Source organism: Pleurodeles waltl, chromosome 4_1, assembly GCF_031143425.1.
Source record: "Pleurodeles waltl isolate 20211129_DDA chromosome 4_1, aPleWal1.hap1.20221129, whole genome shotgun sequence".
In the NCBI taxonomy this organism is placed as follows: Eukaryota; Metazoa; Chordata; class Amphibia; order Caudata; family Salamandridae; genus Pleurodeles; species Pleurodeles waltl.
In genome coordinates, this window is record NC_090442.1 from 476,923,818 (window position 1) to 476,940,679 (window position 16,862).

Genomic DNA, 16,862 nt, shown 5'->3' on the forward strand with positions numbered 1-16,862 from the left:
GAGTCTCGCTACGATACGCATGCGTGAGCGCATGCAACGCAGGCTGGACCCTAAAAAATTAAACAAAGGAACAACGGAAATGAAGTTGGGGGTGGAAGCTCTCCTGGTGCTAAAAAAACAAACTCGCATAGAATGTGTGCAGCACTGCATGCAAAACATTGCAGATTTATTTTCCGTTAATGAAATCACAGCTGCATTAGGACCAATAAGTGTCATTTCCCATTCATTGTTGATAAGTCACGTTGAGCAGACTTGAAGTGGTTTGGGGAGAACATTTTATTTTTTGTGTTGCATAGGTTGGAAAATTCAACTTCAACACAGGTTAGCTGTATCTTCTCCCCTTTCTGTTCTTCAACACAAGTGATTCAGTAGTTTTAAACATGATCTGGAAAAGCTCCTCGTGTGCCACAGGAACTCGATTCTGTATAGTGACATTGTTCCTAATAGGCCTTTGGAAAGATCCTGCTGTCCAAGGTCGCGAGGAGCAGAGCTAAACTTTGATTCACTAAATCCACACATCCTCACTCGGTAGGTCTTCCCGAGAAGCAGTTTTGCACAGTTTATACCAAGGGCCTCTGGGAGCACAGGTGGACCCTGGCCCTGGGGACTAGAAGCAAGCTCAGCATTGAGAAACAGCCCTCTGTGGTTCCAGCTACAAGTGACAATTCAAACACAGAGTTTTCCTTAATTGGCTCCCTTTAAGTTGTCATTGTAGATGTAGATGTCTGGTATCAACTTGTTCAGAATACCCCTGGCACAGTCTACCATTCTATTAGCGATCTGCGTTGGCACGCAGATGAAAATGCAATTCCCTAAATGCGATTTTTCTTTTCAGCCTCAGTTAGCTGAAGGGGGTCTCGAAACCGTCCATAATGAGCAAGAGAAAACAACTTTGCCATCTCCTCCTGGTGGTATTCTTCTTCAGACAATCTTTAATTCAAATGCCCACTATCTATCTATCCCAAATCCCCTATTTATAGGCACCGCTGTTGCATTGAAGAGATTAACCGAAGCAACAGTCTGATCATTAGTTACTCCTCGAAGAACTATCTTCAATGGAAGCCTGGTGGTAATTTAAGGTTGTACCCATCTCATTTATTTCAATCTTGGAGCCATTTTTATTATGTCAGTCAGTCTTACAAAGCTTACCTCACAATTCCGAATGCCCGGGCTCTCCTCCTTAGCCCTGAATCCGCTAATCTTCACAGGTTTTCTGCTCAGTGTGCCCAGCACAATCCTCTGTCTGAAAAAGTTGCAGCCTTCATCGCAGAGACAGTGTGTCACAGCCTTGGCATGGAGGGAACTGCTGACGGGCTCCACGGGCTCTAATCCAGGTGCTAGTTACATTTTGCTTGGCTGACCTCGCCTGCCAAGCAAAATGTAACTAGCATACACAAAAGGTAGCAGAGACATCTGACGATTATTGGCTTTTTGAAGTCCTCCGACTGGTGTCAAGAATAAATTGTCTTGCTGTGAGCAAATTCTTAACATACAGGGAGTGCAGAATTATTAGGCAAATGAGTATTTTGACCACATCATCCTCTTTATGCATGTTGTCTTACTCCAAGCTGTATAGGCTCGAAAGCCTACTACCAATTAAGCATATTAGGTGATGTGCATCTCTGTAATGAGAAGGGGTGTGGTCTAATGACATCAACACCCTATATCAGGTGTGCATAATTATTAGGCAACTTCCTTTCCTTTGGCAAAATAGGTCAAAAGAAGGACTTGACAGGCTCAGAAAACTCAAAAATAGTGAGATATCTTGCAGAGGGATGCAGCACTCTTAAAATTGCAAAGCTTCTGAAGCGTGATCATCGAACAATCAAGCGTTTCATTCAAAATAGTCAACAGGGTCGCAAGAAGCGTGTGGAAAAACCAAGGCGCAAAATAACTGCCCATGAACTGAGAAAAGTCAAGCGTGCAGCTGCCACGATGCCACTTGCCACCAGTTTGGCCATATTTCAGAGCTGCAACATCACTGGAGTGCCCAAAAGCACAAGGTGTGCAATACTCAGAGACATGGCCAAGGTAAGAAAGGCTGAAAGACGACCACCACTGAACAAGACACACAAGCTGAAACGTCAAGACTGGGCCAAGAAATATCTCAAGACTGATTTTTCTAAGGTTTTATGGACTGATGAAATGAGAGTGAGTCTTGATGGGCCAGATGGATGGGCCCGTGGCTGGATTGGTAAAGGGCAGAGAGCTCCAGTCCGACTCAGACGCCAGCAAGGTGGAGGTGGAGTACTGGTTTGGGCTGGTATCATCAAAGATGAGCTTGTGGGGCCTTTTCGGGTTGAGGATGGAGTCAAGCTCAACTCCCAGTCCTACTGCCAGTTCCTGGAAGACACCTTCTTCAAGCAGTGGTACAGGAAGAAGTCTGCATCCTTCAAGAAAAACATGGGTTTCATGCAGGACAATGCTCCATCACACGCGTCCAAGTACTCCACAGCGTGGCTGGCAAGAAAGGGTATAAAAGAAGGAAATCTAATCACATGGCCTCCTTGTTCACCTGATCTGAACCCCATTGAGAACCTGTGGTCCATCATCAAATGTGAGATTTACAAGGAGGGAAAACAGTACACCTCTCTGAACAGTGTCTGGGAGGCTGTGGTTGCTGCTGCACGCAATGTTGATGGTGAACAGATCAAAACACTGACAGAATCCATGGATGGCAGGCTTTTGAGTGTCCTTGCAAAGAAAGGTGGCTATATTGGTCACTGATTTGTTTTTGTTTTGTTTTTGAATGTCAGAAATGTATATTTGTGAATGTTGAGATGTTATATTGGTTTCACTGGTAATAATAAATAATTGAAATGGGTATATATTTTTTTTTGTTAAGTTGCCTAATAATTATGCACAGTAATAGTCACCTGCACACACAGATATCCCCCTAACATAGCTAAAACTAAAAACAAACTAAAAACTACTTCCAAAAATATTCAGCTTTGATATTAATGAGTTTTTTGGGTTCATTGAGAACATGGTTGTTGTTCAATAATAAAATTAATCCTCAAAAATACAACTTGCCTAATAATTCTGCACTCCCTGTATATATGCTGCACTGTAACATAAGAGGATGTATTTTGATTCAATTATTTTGTAAACTGAATCCCCCTATGACCTTCTTTATTAAAGATTGATTTATGAGCCAAGTTGCCATATGTCGTCTTAGAAGGACTGTGAAAAATCTTCAAAGTCATATTATTTCAATAATGCTAATGCTTGTTCGCTACACATCGCTTTGTCGAAGCCTTTATGGAAATATATTGGATGCAAAATAATCAACTTTACATAGAACTTGTTTTCATTTTAGTTTCTCTAGCTTTTAAATAAAGCAATGAAAGTGTGATGTTTTTACTAAGTACTTTTCTGTACAAAATCATTCTCAATTTCAGAGGCTTTCATCTCATACTTCAACAATAAAAGTGTAATTTCTTTTAGCCACCCCCTTCCTCACCATTACTCAAAACAGATTATGCTTCACCCTAGCAAAGTTTTCAGTTGATCGAATTATTCCAAAATCTTTTTTTTAGGACCCACCTGGACACCTCGGCAGAGATGAGGTACTCTATGGGATCACTAGTTGACAGTCATTCCGATTACCGATCAACAAAGGTGATCCGCAGACCAAGACCAGGGCGCACCAGCGTCCTGAGGGAGGAACCAAAGGTTTGCTCTTATGTTTCTACTGCTAAAACCATTGAGGAACATTTCCCCATATGAAACTGTGCAAGATATGTCCAGGATATGTGTATTTGTTTTACACTACAATGTGTGGAGAAAAATATGAGATTGAAAATTTAGTTTAGGTAATCAGAGACACATGCAGGTTGCAATAACGCCCCTGCCAAAAAACAGTCAAAGGCTAAAAGAAACATTGGAATATTTAGAATGAACTTTTTTAATATTATATTTGAAAAGAACTACTATTTTTGCCTCAGCCATTCTAATTTTTTAAAGAAGAAAGTGCATTTTAACTGCACTCATCTGGATTGGGAATGACCAGCAGTGTCAATGTGAAGCAAGTTAAAGCATATCAATTGTGTGGTTTGGAAGATGCAGCAGATCAATCACTGATCCATCAGGTTCTTAGAGAGAAAGGATCATCTTGAAATAGATAGATCTGTATTTGATGATCTCCTCAACAAACCATTGACAATAATTTAACCTAATTTACAGAATTCTTGAGTGTGGCTGCCATCTTTATTTTTCAGATACATTTTATATCAAAGTAGAATTATGTTAATTTAGTATTGTTTTCATAAAACAACTAGTATTTTTCGTTTCATTATCAAGGAAGAGTTTTCTTTTTCAAGCACATTTTTATTATGTTTTCAGGTGAAGTCTCTAGGAGACCATGAATGGAACCGAACACCACAAATTGGAGTTATGAGCAGTCACGCTTTTGAAAGTGACACTGATATGTCAGATATTGATGATGACGACCGAGAAACTATCTTCAGTTCCATGGATCTTCTCTCCCCAGGTGGACATTCTGATGCCCAGACTTTAGCGATGATGCTTCAAGAGCAACTTGATGCAATCAACAAAGAAATCAGGTAACTATTTGACGTTGTCCGTTAATGAATTTTTTTGCAACATTTAATTTGCATTAGTAATCATCCATTTTAATGTAGTGAACAATGATAGAGACAAGTATCACAATTTTAAGATTACAGGGAGTACCAATTATCAAAAGGCCTAATTTTCTCTAGTGTTGATTCCTCATATTAGCACAGCTTTTAAAGTATCAAACCAAAATTAGTTCTTGATCGCAAGCTATATTGTGAAATATGATAGGAAACTATGATTTTGAATGTGGGCCCCTTTGAAGAAAGAGAGAAAATCACAATGGAAGAGGTTAACACAATTTATGGTAGTCTCACTGAATTCACAAGGTTTCTCTTATATTTAACTAGAACCCTAGTAAGGAAAGTAAGGAGTCGACTACAGTCAAGCATCCAACTTCAGAATGGTGGGGGATAGAGATTAGATATGGAAGGAAGAGCAATAGAAAAATCAGACATCAGGAAGTGAGATGGTGACATCAAATGTTATAGGAAGGCAGATACGAAACGGGGTAGATAGATGAGAAATATACTCATGAGGTATATGAATATCACATGCAGAGAACAAGGGGGGAGATTTGACTTGATATGAATATCACACATGCAGGGAACAAGGGGGGCGATTTGGCTTAATGGATAGAGCTTTGATATGCAAAATGGTGATCAACGTTCTAAAAAAAAAAAAAAAACATTGTGCACTGAATTCGAACATCACAGTCCAGAAAAATCCAGGATAGATCTTGCCTCTACCACATACATCATGAAGGTAAGTAACTTTTCTTCATTACCTCTTGATTGGCTTCGAGATTGCTCTTGGCCTTTTTCCACTAGACGTGAATTTGGTTCTGGAGGGCCAACATGTAGCTAACTACATTCTTGGGCGTGTTTCTTGGGAGCTTTCTCCCACCCCTCCTTGACAATGCTTAGACAGAGGCTGCTGCTGCATCTGCCTTTTGCCTGGGACGAACTGAGAGCCTCCCGACTCTCGGTTCAAGGCCCTCCTCCACCCACAGGCTTGCCCTTGCACCTCATCCCTGGTGGTCTAGTGGCCATCACAGCTAAGTATTTTCTCCCTGTATCTCTATCACTCTTGCTTTTTCTGCCTTTTTTCACTTTTTTTTCCTTTTCTTTCCATCTCTCTTCCTTTCCTCTGCCCCCCTCCTGTGCAGTTCCATCCCCTGCAGCCCTGCTCCCCTTCCTGCCATGAAGCACCTTTACTGCCCACCCGCCTCCCAGCTGACCACTTCCCCGAACCCTCTCCTTCTTAATTGTGGCCCAGCATGGCTGCACCAAAGACGTGCCAAAGGCAAGACCAGCTGCGTCCATCTGCGCCCAGAACGTGGCCAGCGTCAAGAACCCTGGATCTCCATTAAGCCACCCCCTGGCCAGCCTCCGTTATGATGCTGAGACCGTCCTCCACCTCAGCACCGGACGTCTCACCAATTGCTGCACCATCTCCCCCAAGGACACCCACGGACCCTTCACCTGCAGCTGCAAGGTCAGTGCCAGCCTCAACAAGCTGAAGGTACTCTCCACACAAAGAGATACCAACATCCTCCACAACCCCATCAACTGCCTGCTCCTGAATATCCGCTCCCTCCACAAACATGCCACTGAACTCTGGGATTTGATCGACACTGCTCGACCAGACATCACCTTCCTTACGGAGACCTGGACCTACCCCACCTCAGTACCAGACATAGTCATTGCCATTCCCAATGGATACAGCATCCTAAGGTGGGACCGGCCCTCCCATCTGGGCAGGGGACTCACCATCATACACAAGTCCTCAATTTGTGTCAAGGCTGTCCCAGAAGAACAATGCACCACCATGGAGCACCTTCACTCACCCGGCCCCACCCACCATTCATAGATAATGTTATAGACATCGCTACCCCCCAGGCCCTAGCGTCAGATGACTACCCCCTCCTCAGTGACTTGAATTTCCGCCTTGAGGACCACGCCGACCCAAACTCCACCGCTCTACTCGACAATCTCTCCACCCTTGGCCTCAGACAGCTGGTTTCCACACCCACACACATCACAAGACACACATTGGACCCCATCTTCACCTCAAGCAGCCGGATCACCATCAAGACCATCTCCACCCAAGACTGGACTGACCACTGCTGCATGCACTTTACAATCACCTCACCCAGCAGCCGCACCCACACCCCCAGGAACCCCACAGCAAATGGAACAAAATCACCAACGAGCAACTCCCTCCTCCCTCAGATGATGCCAACACAGCAGCGCACAGTGCGCAATCTCAATGAATGGATCACAGAATGCACCAACACTCTAGCCCCCCTCTGGCTGACATCGGCCAAACGCTTGCCTAAGAAAGCTGGTTCACCACCGAAAAAAGGGCACCTGCAGATTTTTAAAGAAAAAATGGAGGAACAGCCAAACCAGCGAAGACCTTGCTTCCTTCAGTGCCGCAACCGCCGCCCACTGCCAAAATATCAAGAACGCAAGGACACACACTGGGATGGCATGAACTTCTCCACACACAACTCTAAGCAACTCTTCTCAGTCATCAACGAGATCACAAATCCCCCCTCCAAAGCCACCAGCATCTCCCTTCACAGGACCTCTGTGACAAACTCAACACCTTTTTCCACTGCAAGATCCAAGACATTTACGACAGCTTCCTCCCGGAAAATCCTGGTACTGGAACCTGTCACCTACCCACCCGCCCCAGAACCTACCCAGACCATCCACAGCTGATCCACGCTCTGCTCGGAGGAAACAGTCAGCATCCTGAACAGCACCCACTCTGGAGCCCCATAGACCCCTGCCCACACCACACATACATCAGAGCAGCACATCCATTGCCCCTGAGCTCTGAAACACAATGAACTGCTCCATCAACACTGGCACCTTCCCCGAGGACTGGAACCACACCAAAATACGTTCTCTCCTGAAGAAACCTTTGGCCAGCCCATCAGAACTAAAGAATTTCCGGCCCATCTCAATATACTGGAGAAAGCAATCAACGCACAACTATGGAATTTCATCGAGGCCAACAACTCCCTGGACAGGTCCCAGTCTGGTTTCCGCAGCAACTACAGCATGGAGACAGCCCTCCTGGCAGCCACCGATGACATCAGTTTACTCCTAGACCTTGGCCACACCACAACGCTCATACTCCTCGAACTCTCAGCAGCCTTCGACACAGTCTCCCACAGCACTCTACGCAACAGATTCCACAACATAGGAATCTGTGGAAGAAGCCTGGAATGGATCATCTCCTTCCTCTATGGAAGGACTCAGCGGGTCAGATTCCTGCCCTACACATCCAGACCCACAGGAGTCAACTGAAGTGTCCCCCAAGGATCCTCACTGAGTCCACACTGTTCAATGTATACATGGCCCCACTCGCAGCCATTGTCAGAAGCCGCAGTATGAACATCATGTCATATGCTGATAACCTACAACTCATCATTTCCCTCACCGAAGATCCGGACATGGCCAAAAGGAACTTCCACCTAGGAATGAAAGCCGTCGCCACCTGGAAGAGAGAAAGCTGCCTCAAGCTCAACTCCAACTTCGGAAATGCCACCTCAGCTTTCTTGGGATGACTCCTGGTGGCCCACATCCCTCGGCGCCCCCGCTGCACCGACAGAGCATGGCCACTTCCTAGGCATCATCCTTGATTCCTCCCTATCCATGACCGCCAGGTAAAATCAGTCACCTCCTCCTGCTGGCACACACACTGCAAATCTTGGAAGAGCTTCAGATGGATCCCAGCAGACTGCCGCAGGACAGTCACCCACGCTTTAGTCACAAGCAAGCTCGACTATGGCAACGCCCTCTATGCCGGCACCTCAACTAGAAACATAAAAAAACTACAACTCATCCAGAACACCGCCGCCAGACTCATCCTGGACCTCCCATGCCAAGAAGATATCTCCCAACACCTGAGGACCCTTCACTGGCTCCTGGTAGAGAAACAAATCACCTTTAAGCTACTCACCCACACATACAAGGCCATACACGACAGGACCAGGTTACCTGAACCACTGTGTCTCCTTCCACACCCCCGCCAGATCCCTCTGCTCCACCCAGCTGACCCTGGCCACGTAAAACCACCACTGGAGGACGATCCTTCATCTACATTGCAGCAAAGAGCTGAAACAGCCTCCCCATGCACTTCAGACAAAGCCCATCACTCACCATCTTCAGGAAGAACCTCAAGACGTGGCTCTTCAGATGAGGCCCCCCCAGAGCCTTGAGACCGTCACTGGTAAGTAGCCGCACTTTACAAAAATTGATTGCTTGATAGATGTCCCCTAACAGGGTAGCCATAGAGGAGTTCGAAGGGGCTGAACCCTACTCCTTTCTTTGGCACCTCCCTGTAGGTGAAGAGAAGGCATGGCAAGAGGACTTCCCACTTACGCCTCATGTAGGCCAGAAATCATGCCATTTAAGGTCTTGTTAAACCTTTCAACTAGGCCACTGGATTGAGAGTGATAGGTTGTAGTGACAGTTGTCTTGCTGGCTCCTGTGTTATGCAGAGCCTCCACCCATTGCCCATTATTGGTGACACATTGCCTATACTTGAAAGTATTGGCAGGCATCTGGGCTTTTGCCACCATATCTGCATCCCCCAGAGACACTAGGGTTACCTCTGTCCGTTCCCTAAAATGATCTGGGACTATCTCCTCCCCAAGCGCTAGACTAGCCATCCCTGGTGTCTGCCCACCAGTAGGGGGCTGTGCCCTCGTGGGACATTTGGAGTGACCCTTAGAGTGACCTTACTTGGATAACTCTGCACATTGGGGTACAAACCTCCCTGCCTTATGATCATGAAACCCTTTCCTTTTTTGATCAGACTGCGACTGGTTACCTCTACTCCCTTGGGAATTATTTGGGGGACCGTTAGTGAACTCCCTATTTTAAATTTTTCTCCCCCCTCTTTCATCTATTAGGAACCCTGACCACCTTTGTGGGTGCCCCACCCCAGATACCTTTTTGGATCCTCTGATGCTAGACAAGAGGTCCACCTTCTCAGCAAGCTTCCTGGAATCAGTCAGCTTACTGTCAACTAGGTGCTGGCGCATCTTTGTAAAACAAATACTGATCATGTGCTCTCTCAGGATTAAATTGTACAACCTAACATAATCACTGACTTTGCTGCCTGCACCCAGCCATTCAGTGCCTTACTTGAGTAATCAATGAAATATACCAAGGAGTAGTTGGGGAGTGTGTACAATATTCATTGAGACAAATCATTAAAAGAGTAAGAGTGATAGTAGCATTCCAGTCCCTGCCCAGCATTATGGTATTCGATCCCAGTAACTATTATAACTGACACTTAGATACTGGTTTTTTTGTGTAACATGAACACCAAATACAGGCTGCCAGTAGGCCTTACAGTGAAAAGTTAAGAGACTGTGAGATTTGACACTTAAAATTATACATTTGGTGAATTCTAATGCACATAGCCAAGGCTCGGCCCTTGGAGAGTGACACGGTTCTGAGTGACAGAAACAAAGGGCATGCAATCTTGACTGGGTGTAAATGGGGGCAAAGATAAGAGAAAAAAACTGGTGGCATCTTCAATGGTTCAATACCAGCTTTGTGTGTATACCTACCACAACTCCCACAATAGTCTGTGACTTACCAGGATTTCTATAAGGATGTGCCAGGAAACCTCTGGCAGCCCGGATAGCCTGAGGACTGGGAGACAAATGAATCCAGCTGAATGTTGTGAAAGGAAACCCGAGCAGCATGCCTGCAAAAAGCATTAACTAGTTTGCTTTAGACAGCAGATGTAGGAGCACATAAGCAAAACAATTTAGACAACTGCAGAGTAAGGGAAATAAGGACGGAAAGGGGGAAATAGCACTGCTGAAAATAAGGAGCAAACAGTGTTGATATGTTTTCTGGATTACTCTAGAACACATAGTTTGGTTCTCCAGACTTTTTGGCACTAAGGATGGAGTCAGTGTACCTACCTGAGACAGAAAACCATTTAGACTGCACCACCCCATAAACCACTGAGCAATATTTGAGTGAGATATATTTCAGGTAACGATTAATATCATGAGACATTACTGCAATAGTTATTGGAACCCCCAAACCCTCTTTCCTTAAGGATGGACACACTGAAGAACACTTTTAAAAATATATTTTTTTAAATCAAAACCCCATCCTATTATACACAATATGAATCTCAACTAAAACAAACTAAAATAGAATGGTAGCTGTATGATTTACAAAAAGTATAAATATACAAAAAAACTCCAACATATTTGCTCTTTAATTTTAAAGCAATCCATACCTCATTTCTTTAGTTTTACTGACTAAAACTAGCCTTTGCATAAAGCTTAAAAGAAGATCCACCTTAGGTTTCAGAGATAGTTCGCAACCACATACCTGTTCGAATAAAAATACTTATGTTCATTAGAATAGCAGAGCCTGCTATTCTCATTGTGTGAGGCCAACAGGGCTCCTGAGTAGCCTTGAGTTAAACTAGTTGATGTGCTTCTGCTTGAGATGAATTGTCCCCTGGTGACGATTCCTCTCTCCCCCATCTCCTAATTCACACTGTGTGCTCAGCTTTCAAATATATTATTCAGTCACTATGGAATCATTGAACACAAAAAATTAGCAGAAAATAGCCTCATGCCCTTTTACTTATTTTCATTCTGCAAGAACAATCAGCTGCAGATGAAATGTTGCAAATATATTCAACTATTACTAACTAACTATAACTATGAATATTACGCTGCAAATAAAAATGATGTAAACTAAAGGTGCATTTTATATTGATCACACACACATTCACCATTGACTGATTAGCACGTGTACTTCAAAAATGGGAATACCCAGAAGAGAAAAGACATAATTACCATGACATTCCGTCAATCAAAAAATGTATAGAGCGCGCTACTCACCCGTAAGGGTCTCAAGGTGCTGGGGGGAGAAAAAGGAAAATAGGGTGGGGGGCTGCCGATTACTGTTTGAAAAGCCATGTCTTGAGGTGTTTTCTGAATGACAGGAGGTCCCGAGTCTTGCGGAGGTTAGTGGGGAGGGAGTTCCAGGTTTTGGGGGTAACGTAGGAGAAGGATCTGCCTCCGGCGGGGGACTGTGGCGAGGGCAAGGTCGGCGGAGAAGAGGTGGCGAGTGGGAGTGTGGAAGTTCACTCTTTCGTTGAGGTAGGCTGGTCCAGTGTTGTGGAGGGATTTGTGTGCATGGATGAGGACTTTGAAGATGACCCTTTTGTCGATAGCAAGCCAATGAAGGGATCTGAGGTGGGAGGAGATATGTTCATGGCGTGGGAGGTCCAGGATGAGGCGAGCGGCTGCGTTCTGGATCCTATGGCGTTTCTGCTGAAGCTTGACTATGTTGCCAGCGTAGAGGGCGTTTACATAGTCTAGCCTGCTGCTGATGAGTGCATGGGTGACAGTCTTTCTGGTTTCTATGGGTATCCATTTGAAGGTTTTCACAGCATGCTGAGGGTGTTGAAACGGGAGGAGGTGATAGCATTGATTTGCTGGGTCATGGAGAGAGAAGAATCTAACATGGCGCTGAGGTTGCGTGCATGGGTGGCGGGTGTTGGGGGTGATCCTAGGGCGATGGGCCACCAGGAGTAGTCCCATATTGTTTTGTTAGGGCCAAAGATGATGATTTCGGCTTTGTTGAAGTTTAGTTTGAGGTGGCTTGCTGTCATCCATTTGGGGGTGTCAAGGAGTCCAGCGTGGAGGTTGGTCTTGCTGGTGGTAGGGTTCCTGGTGATGGAGATAACGAGCTGGGTGTCGTCTGCGTAGGATATGATGGTGATTCCGTTTGGCCGGAGGATGTTGGTGAGCGGGGCCATGTAAATGTTGAAAAGGGTGGGGCTGAGGGAGGACCCTTGGGAAACTCCGCAGATGATCTTGGTGGCTGGGGATTGGAAAGGAGGGAGGCGGACTTTCTGGGTCCTTTCGGCAAGGAAGAAGGCGATCCAGTCCAGGGCCTTGTGTTGGATTCCTGCGTTGTAGAGGCGTGTACGGAGTATTTGGTGGCAGACAGTGTCGAAGGCTGCCGTGAGGTCCAGGAGGATGAGTGCGACGGTCTCGCCCTTGTCGACTCTGGTTCTGATGTCGTCAGTACAGGCGATGAGGGCGGTCCCAGTGCTGTGGTTCTTGGGTAATCCAGACTGGGCGTTGATTGTATTGTTTTCCTCTAGGAAGTGAGACATGCGGGCGTTCACTAACTTATGAGCGACCATGGCGGGGAAGGGGAGATGAGAAATTGGGTGGTAGTTTGTGAGGTCATCAGGGTCTGCTTTGGGTTTTTTCAGGAGTGCGGTTACTTCTGCATGCTTCCAGGAGTCTGGGAAGGTGGCAGCGTCGAAAGAGCTGTTGATTATAGCGCGAAGCTTGGGAGCGATGGTTGGGCTGGCCTTGTTGAAGATGCAGAGGGGTCAGAGGTCCGAAGGGGAGCCGGAGTGGATGGAATTCATGTTTTTTTTGGTTTCTTCGTCATTGGTAGGGGCCCAGGTTTGTAGTAGGTTGGGGAGGGGGGGGAGTTGTTGTTGGTCGTGTCGGTGGTGGAGGTGGTGGGTGCTGGTGGTGTGAAGCTGTTGTGTATGTCTAAAATTTTGAGGTGGAAGTGGTTGGAGAGGGAGTCGCAGAGGTTTTGTGTGTGAGTGGGGTCGATGTTGCAGACTTTGGGTTTGGTGAGCTCTTTGATGATGGTAAAGAGTTCCTTGCCGTTATGTGAGTTACTGTCTATGCATTCCTTGTAGTAAGCCCTTTTGGTGGTCCATATTGGTTGGTGATGTTTGCGTATGGTGGTTTTGAGGGTGGAGAAGTTGGTTGTTGAGGGTTCCTTGTGCCAAGCTTTCTCTGTTTTGAGGCATTCAGGCTTGGAGTTCAGTGGTGAACCAAGGGGCGTTCTTGATCTTGCGGGCAGTGATGTTTCTTCTAAGAGGGGCGAGTGAGTCAGCGCAAGTTGTAATCCATTGTGTGAGGTTATGGGCAGCAATGTTGGGGTTGTTGGTGTTGGGGGGGCTATGTGCGAGTTCGGCATTCAGGTGTTCAGTGGGGATCTTGTCCCACATGCGGTAGGGTGTGGTGGGTTGGTGCTGGTATGTGGGGGGTTTCGAGAAGGAGAAATGGACGCAGTTGTGGTCGGTCCAGTGGAGTTCGGTGGTGTGAGTGAAGGTTATGTGGTTGCTGGAGGTGAAAATCGCATCTAGCGTGTGTCCTGCTGAGTGGGTGGGTGATGTGACTAGTTGTTTGAGTCCTAGGTTCGTGAGGATGTGGAGTTGTGGTCATGGGGGTTCTCCAGGTGAAAGGTAAAGTCACCAAGGAGGATGTAGTCTGTGGAAGTAGGGGCTGATGGTGTCAGCGATGGCGTTTATGTGAATTAGGAAGTGCAGGAGTTCTGCGCTGTCTAGGGTATTGTGTATGTTGGTGGTGATCTTTATGGTGTTTTTATGTATAATGGCGATGCCACCTCCTGGTTTGTTTAGACAATCTCTACGATGGATTTTGTAGCCTTCTGAGATGGCTGTGGCTATGTCGGACTCAGATGAGGGATTCATCCAAGTTTCCATGAGGAAGGCAATGTCCGGGGAGTGTGATGTGATAAGGTCCCAGAGTTCGATGGCATGATTGTGTACGGAGCGGGTGTTTAGGAGTATGCAATTAAGGTGGTTGCAGGGGCTGTTGTTGTTGTGGTGTGTGATGGTGTTGGTGTGGGGGGTATTAGTGTTGTTGTGGGGGGTGTTAGTGTTGTTGTAGAGCTTGCTAGCATTGTGGGGCGTGTTGGTGTTGGAGTAGGGTGTGTTGGGGTTGGTGAGGATTGTGTGGGTGTTATTGTGGTGCATGGTGGTGTTGTTGTGGGGGTGTTGGTGTCGTTGTGGGTTGTGGTAGTGTTGTTGTAGAGCATGCTGGCGTTATTGTGGGGCGTGTTGGGGTTGGCGTGGGTGTTTTTGGTGTTTGTGGGCGTGCTGGAGAACCGACAAGCATAGCATGTGAAGGGTCCATGTGTGTGCTTGGGGTTGGCTTGGGCGCAGGCAGGGTGCAGACCTGGGTTGAGGGAGTGGAGCGTTGTGGTTGAGTAGTGTTGTCTAGGGGGTCAGGGTTGAGAGGATCAGGGGACTGCCGCTGGGCGTGGTCCAGGCGCTGACGGGCACGGACGGGCTTGCCTCTAGCGCGCCCGCACAATGGCTGCCATTAAGAGGGGGAGGTGGGAGGGTGGAGCAGCTGGGAGGTGGGAGGGAGGGCCAATGGGTGTGCGAGGAGGGCGGGCCGCAGGGGACGCAGCGGCAGGGAAAGTGTGACTGGCAAGAGGCTTTAAGATTTAGATGAAAAACTGAAAAAACAAACACTTGAAAAACACAAAGGAATACTTATGTGACAACAAGAAATGCCTACAACTAGGCACCAGGAATGAGGCGCAGGCGGGTGCCTGCATGTGGTGGAGGGCCTCGAACTGCTGTCCAGGCGGCAGTCAGTGGGATCAGGGGCATGGGGGTAGGCTGGTGGAGCCAAGTGGACTCCTGGCCAGAACTAGGTCAGGGAGTCACATGGGGCTCCGCGCAGTTGCTGCCATTAAAAGGGGGAGGTGGGAGGGTGGAGCAGCTGGGAGGCTGGAGGGAGGGCTAATGGGTGTGCGAGGGGGGTGGGGCCTCAGGGGACGCAGCAGCAGGGAGAGTATGACCGGCAAGAGCCAGTGGAAACGGGCGGAGATACTTGCGCAACGAACGAAACACAGGGGGTACGGGGGTAGAGAAAAGCAATGCAAACAATGCAAAAACAAGCACAATGGGTCAGACTAAGAAATAGGCTTTAAGATTTAGATGAAAAACGAACACTTGAAAAACACGAAGGAATACTTAGGCGCAACAGGAAATGCCTACCACTAGGCACCAGGGATGAGGCGCAGGCGGGTGCCTACGGGTAGTGGAGGGCCTCGAACTGCTGTCCAGGTGGCAGTCGGCGGGATCAGGGGCACGGGGGCAGGCTGGTGGAGCCAAGTGGACTCCTGGCCAGAACCAGGTCAGGGAGTCACACAGGGCTCCGCGCATTACGAGGGGGAGGCTCCGCGCATTACGAGGGGGAGGTGGGAGGGAGGGCCAATGGGTGTGCAAGGGGGAGGGGCCACAGGGGATGCAGCAGCAGGAAGAGTGTGACCGGCAAGAGCCGGTAGAAACGGGCGGAGATACTTGCGCAGCGAACGAAATACAGGAGAGACACAGGAGCAGTAACAGTGAGCGAGATTCTGAGTCAGAGGGCCTTACAAATAAGCAGTTGTAAGGCAACAGATCAATATTTTTGATAATTCTTAAATCCTCTGAAAAGGTCCTACCTTCGCTTCGACTTTTGCTCTGATTTATCTTTTAATGATCTTGACATGGAGGCACACCTGATGCCTATGTGGCCCAATCACTATTGATCAACCCTCCAAATCCTCCAACCTCATTTCTTCTAACTTTTTCCTTGTTGTGTGTGTTTCCCTGCTCTCATGTCTCTTATGCCTCCCATTACACCCCTGATCCTGACATTGGCCTGTTATAATGTTCTGAAGCCTCTAAGGGACAAAGTAGTTGAATTGCCTAAGTTTGTTACAACAACAGATTTAGGATGCATTCTTTAGGAGGGAAATGCACTGGCCTTGCCCCTCCCAGAATTCTGGAATAGTAATCGCATATTACAAAATTGTGGACTTTACCTCTTAACTTTTTCGTTCTATGCATATATCCTTGTACCACTTGACACTTCCTGGAAGCAAGGTCTTACCTCTTTGAGGCTGAATGAGATAATTCATTTATGGACCCTCTAGTTTGCTTCTGTAGCCATCCACCTCCCCCGCAACCAGATAATTGTTCTATTTGCACCATAGGACATAAAGTACCTTTGGTCATTCTCTACTCATCAACTTCTAAACTTGCAAGGTGTATTTCTTAAAAAGTAAAAAAAATCCCAGAGCAGAGAAACAAGTGCATCTATAGGCAGGTGTTCACCATATTTCATTTTACGTCTCCCTTCACCTTTAGAGTTATGTCTTCTACGTTTACCACTGTCCTCTCGTCAGGTAATGAGGACCAATAGAAGATTACTGCATCATGTACCTATCTTGCAAAAATTATCTTTGATACATATTTGAAGATAGCATGACAAAAAAAGAAGAGTAGATCATACTAGTGATAGTTGATGTCTATAGGTAGACTTCCAAATGTGCATTGTGTTCTGTGAAACTCCCTAGTAGCTATGGCACACTCACCATTCAGTCACCAGAGAAGTACAAGCGAAGTTCAAACAGTAAAAAACATTTTAAAGTAAAGAA

The 16,862-nt window shown here is 46.6% G+C and overlaps 1 protein-coding gene and 1 pseudogene across 6 annotated transcripts in view; one reads left to right on the forward strand and one right to left on the reverse strand.

The window, feature by feature from the left end:
* The window catches only part of PPFIA2 (PTPRF interacting protein alpha 2), a 1,804,029-nt gene that overhangs the window by 1,361,075 nt on the left and 426,092 nt on the right, over window positions 1–16,862 (forward strand). For all 6 annotated transcript variants that reach the window (XM_069228760.1, XM_069228762.1, XM_069228763.1 and 3 more), the window contains 2 exons: window positions 3,540–3,675; window positions 4,345–4,565. In XM_069228760.1, coding sequence (XP_069084861.1) covers window positions 3,540–3,675; window positions 4,345–4,565 — 357 coding nt within the window. The remainder of the gene's footprint in view (window positions 1–3,539; window positions 3,676–4,344; window positions 4,566–16,862) is intronic.
* Window positions 213–3,411, reverse strand: LOC138288385 (RNA 3'-terminal phosphate cyclase-like protein pseudogene; annotated as a pseudogene).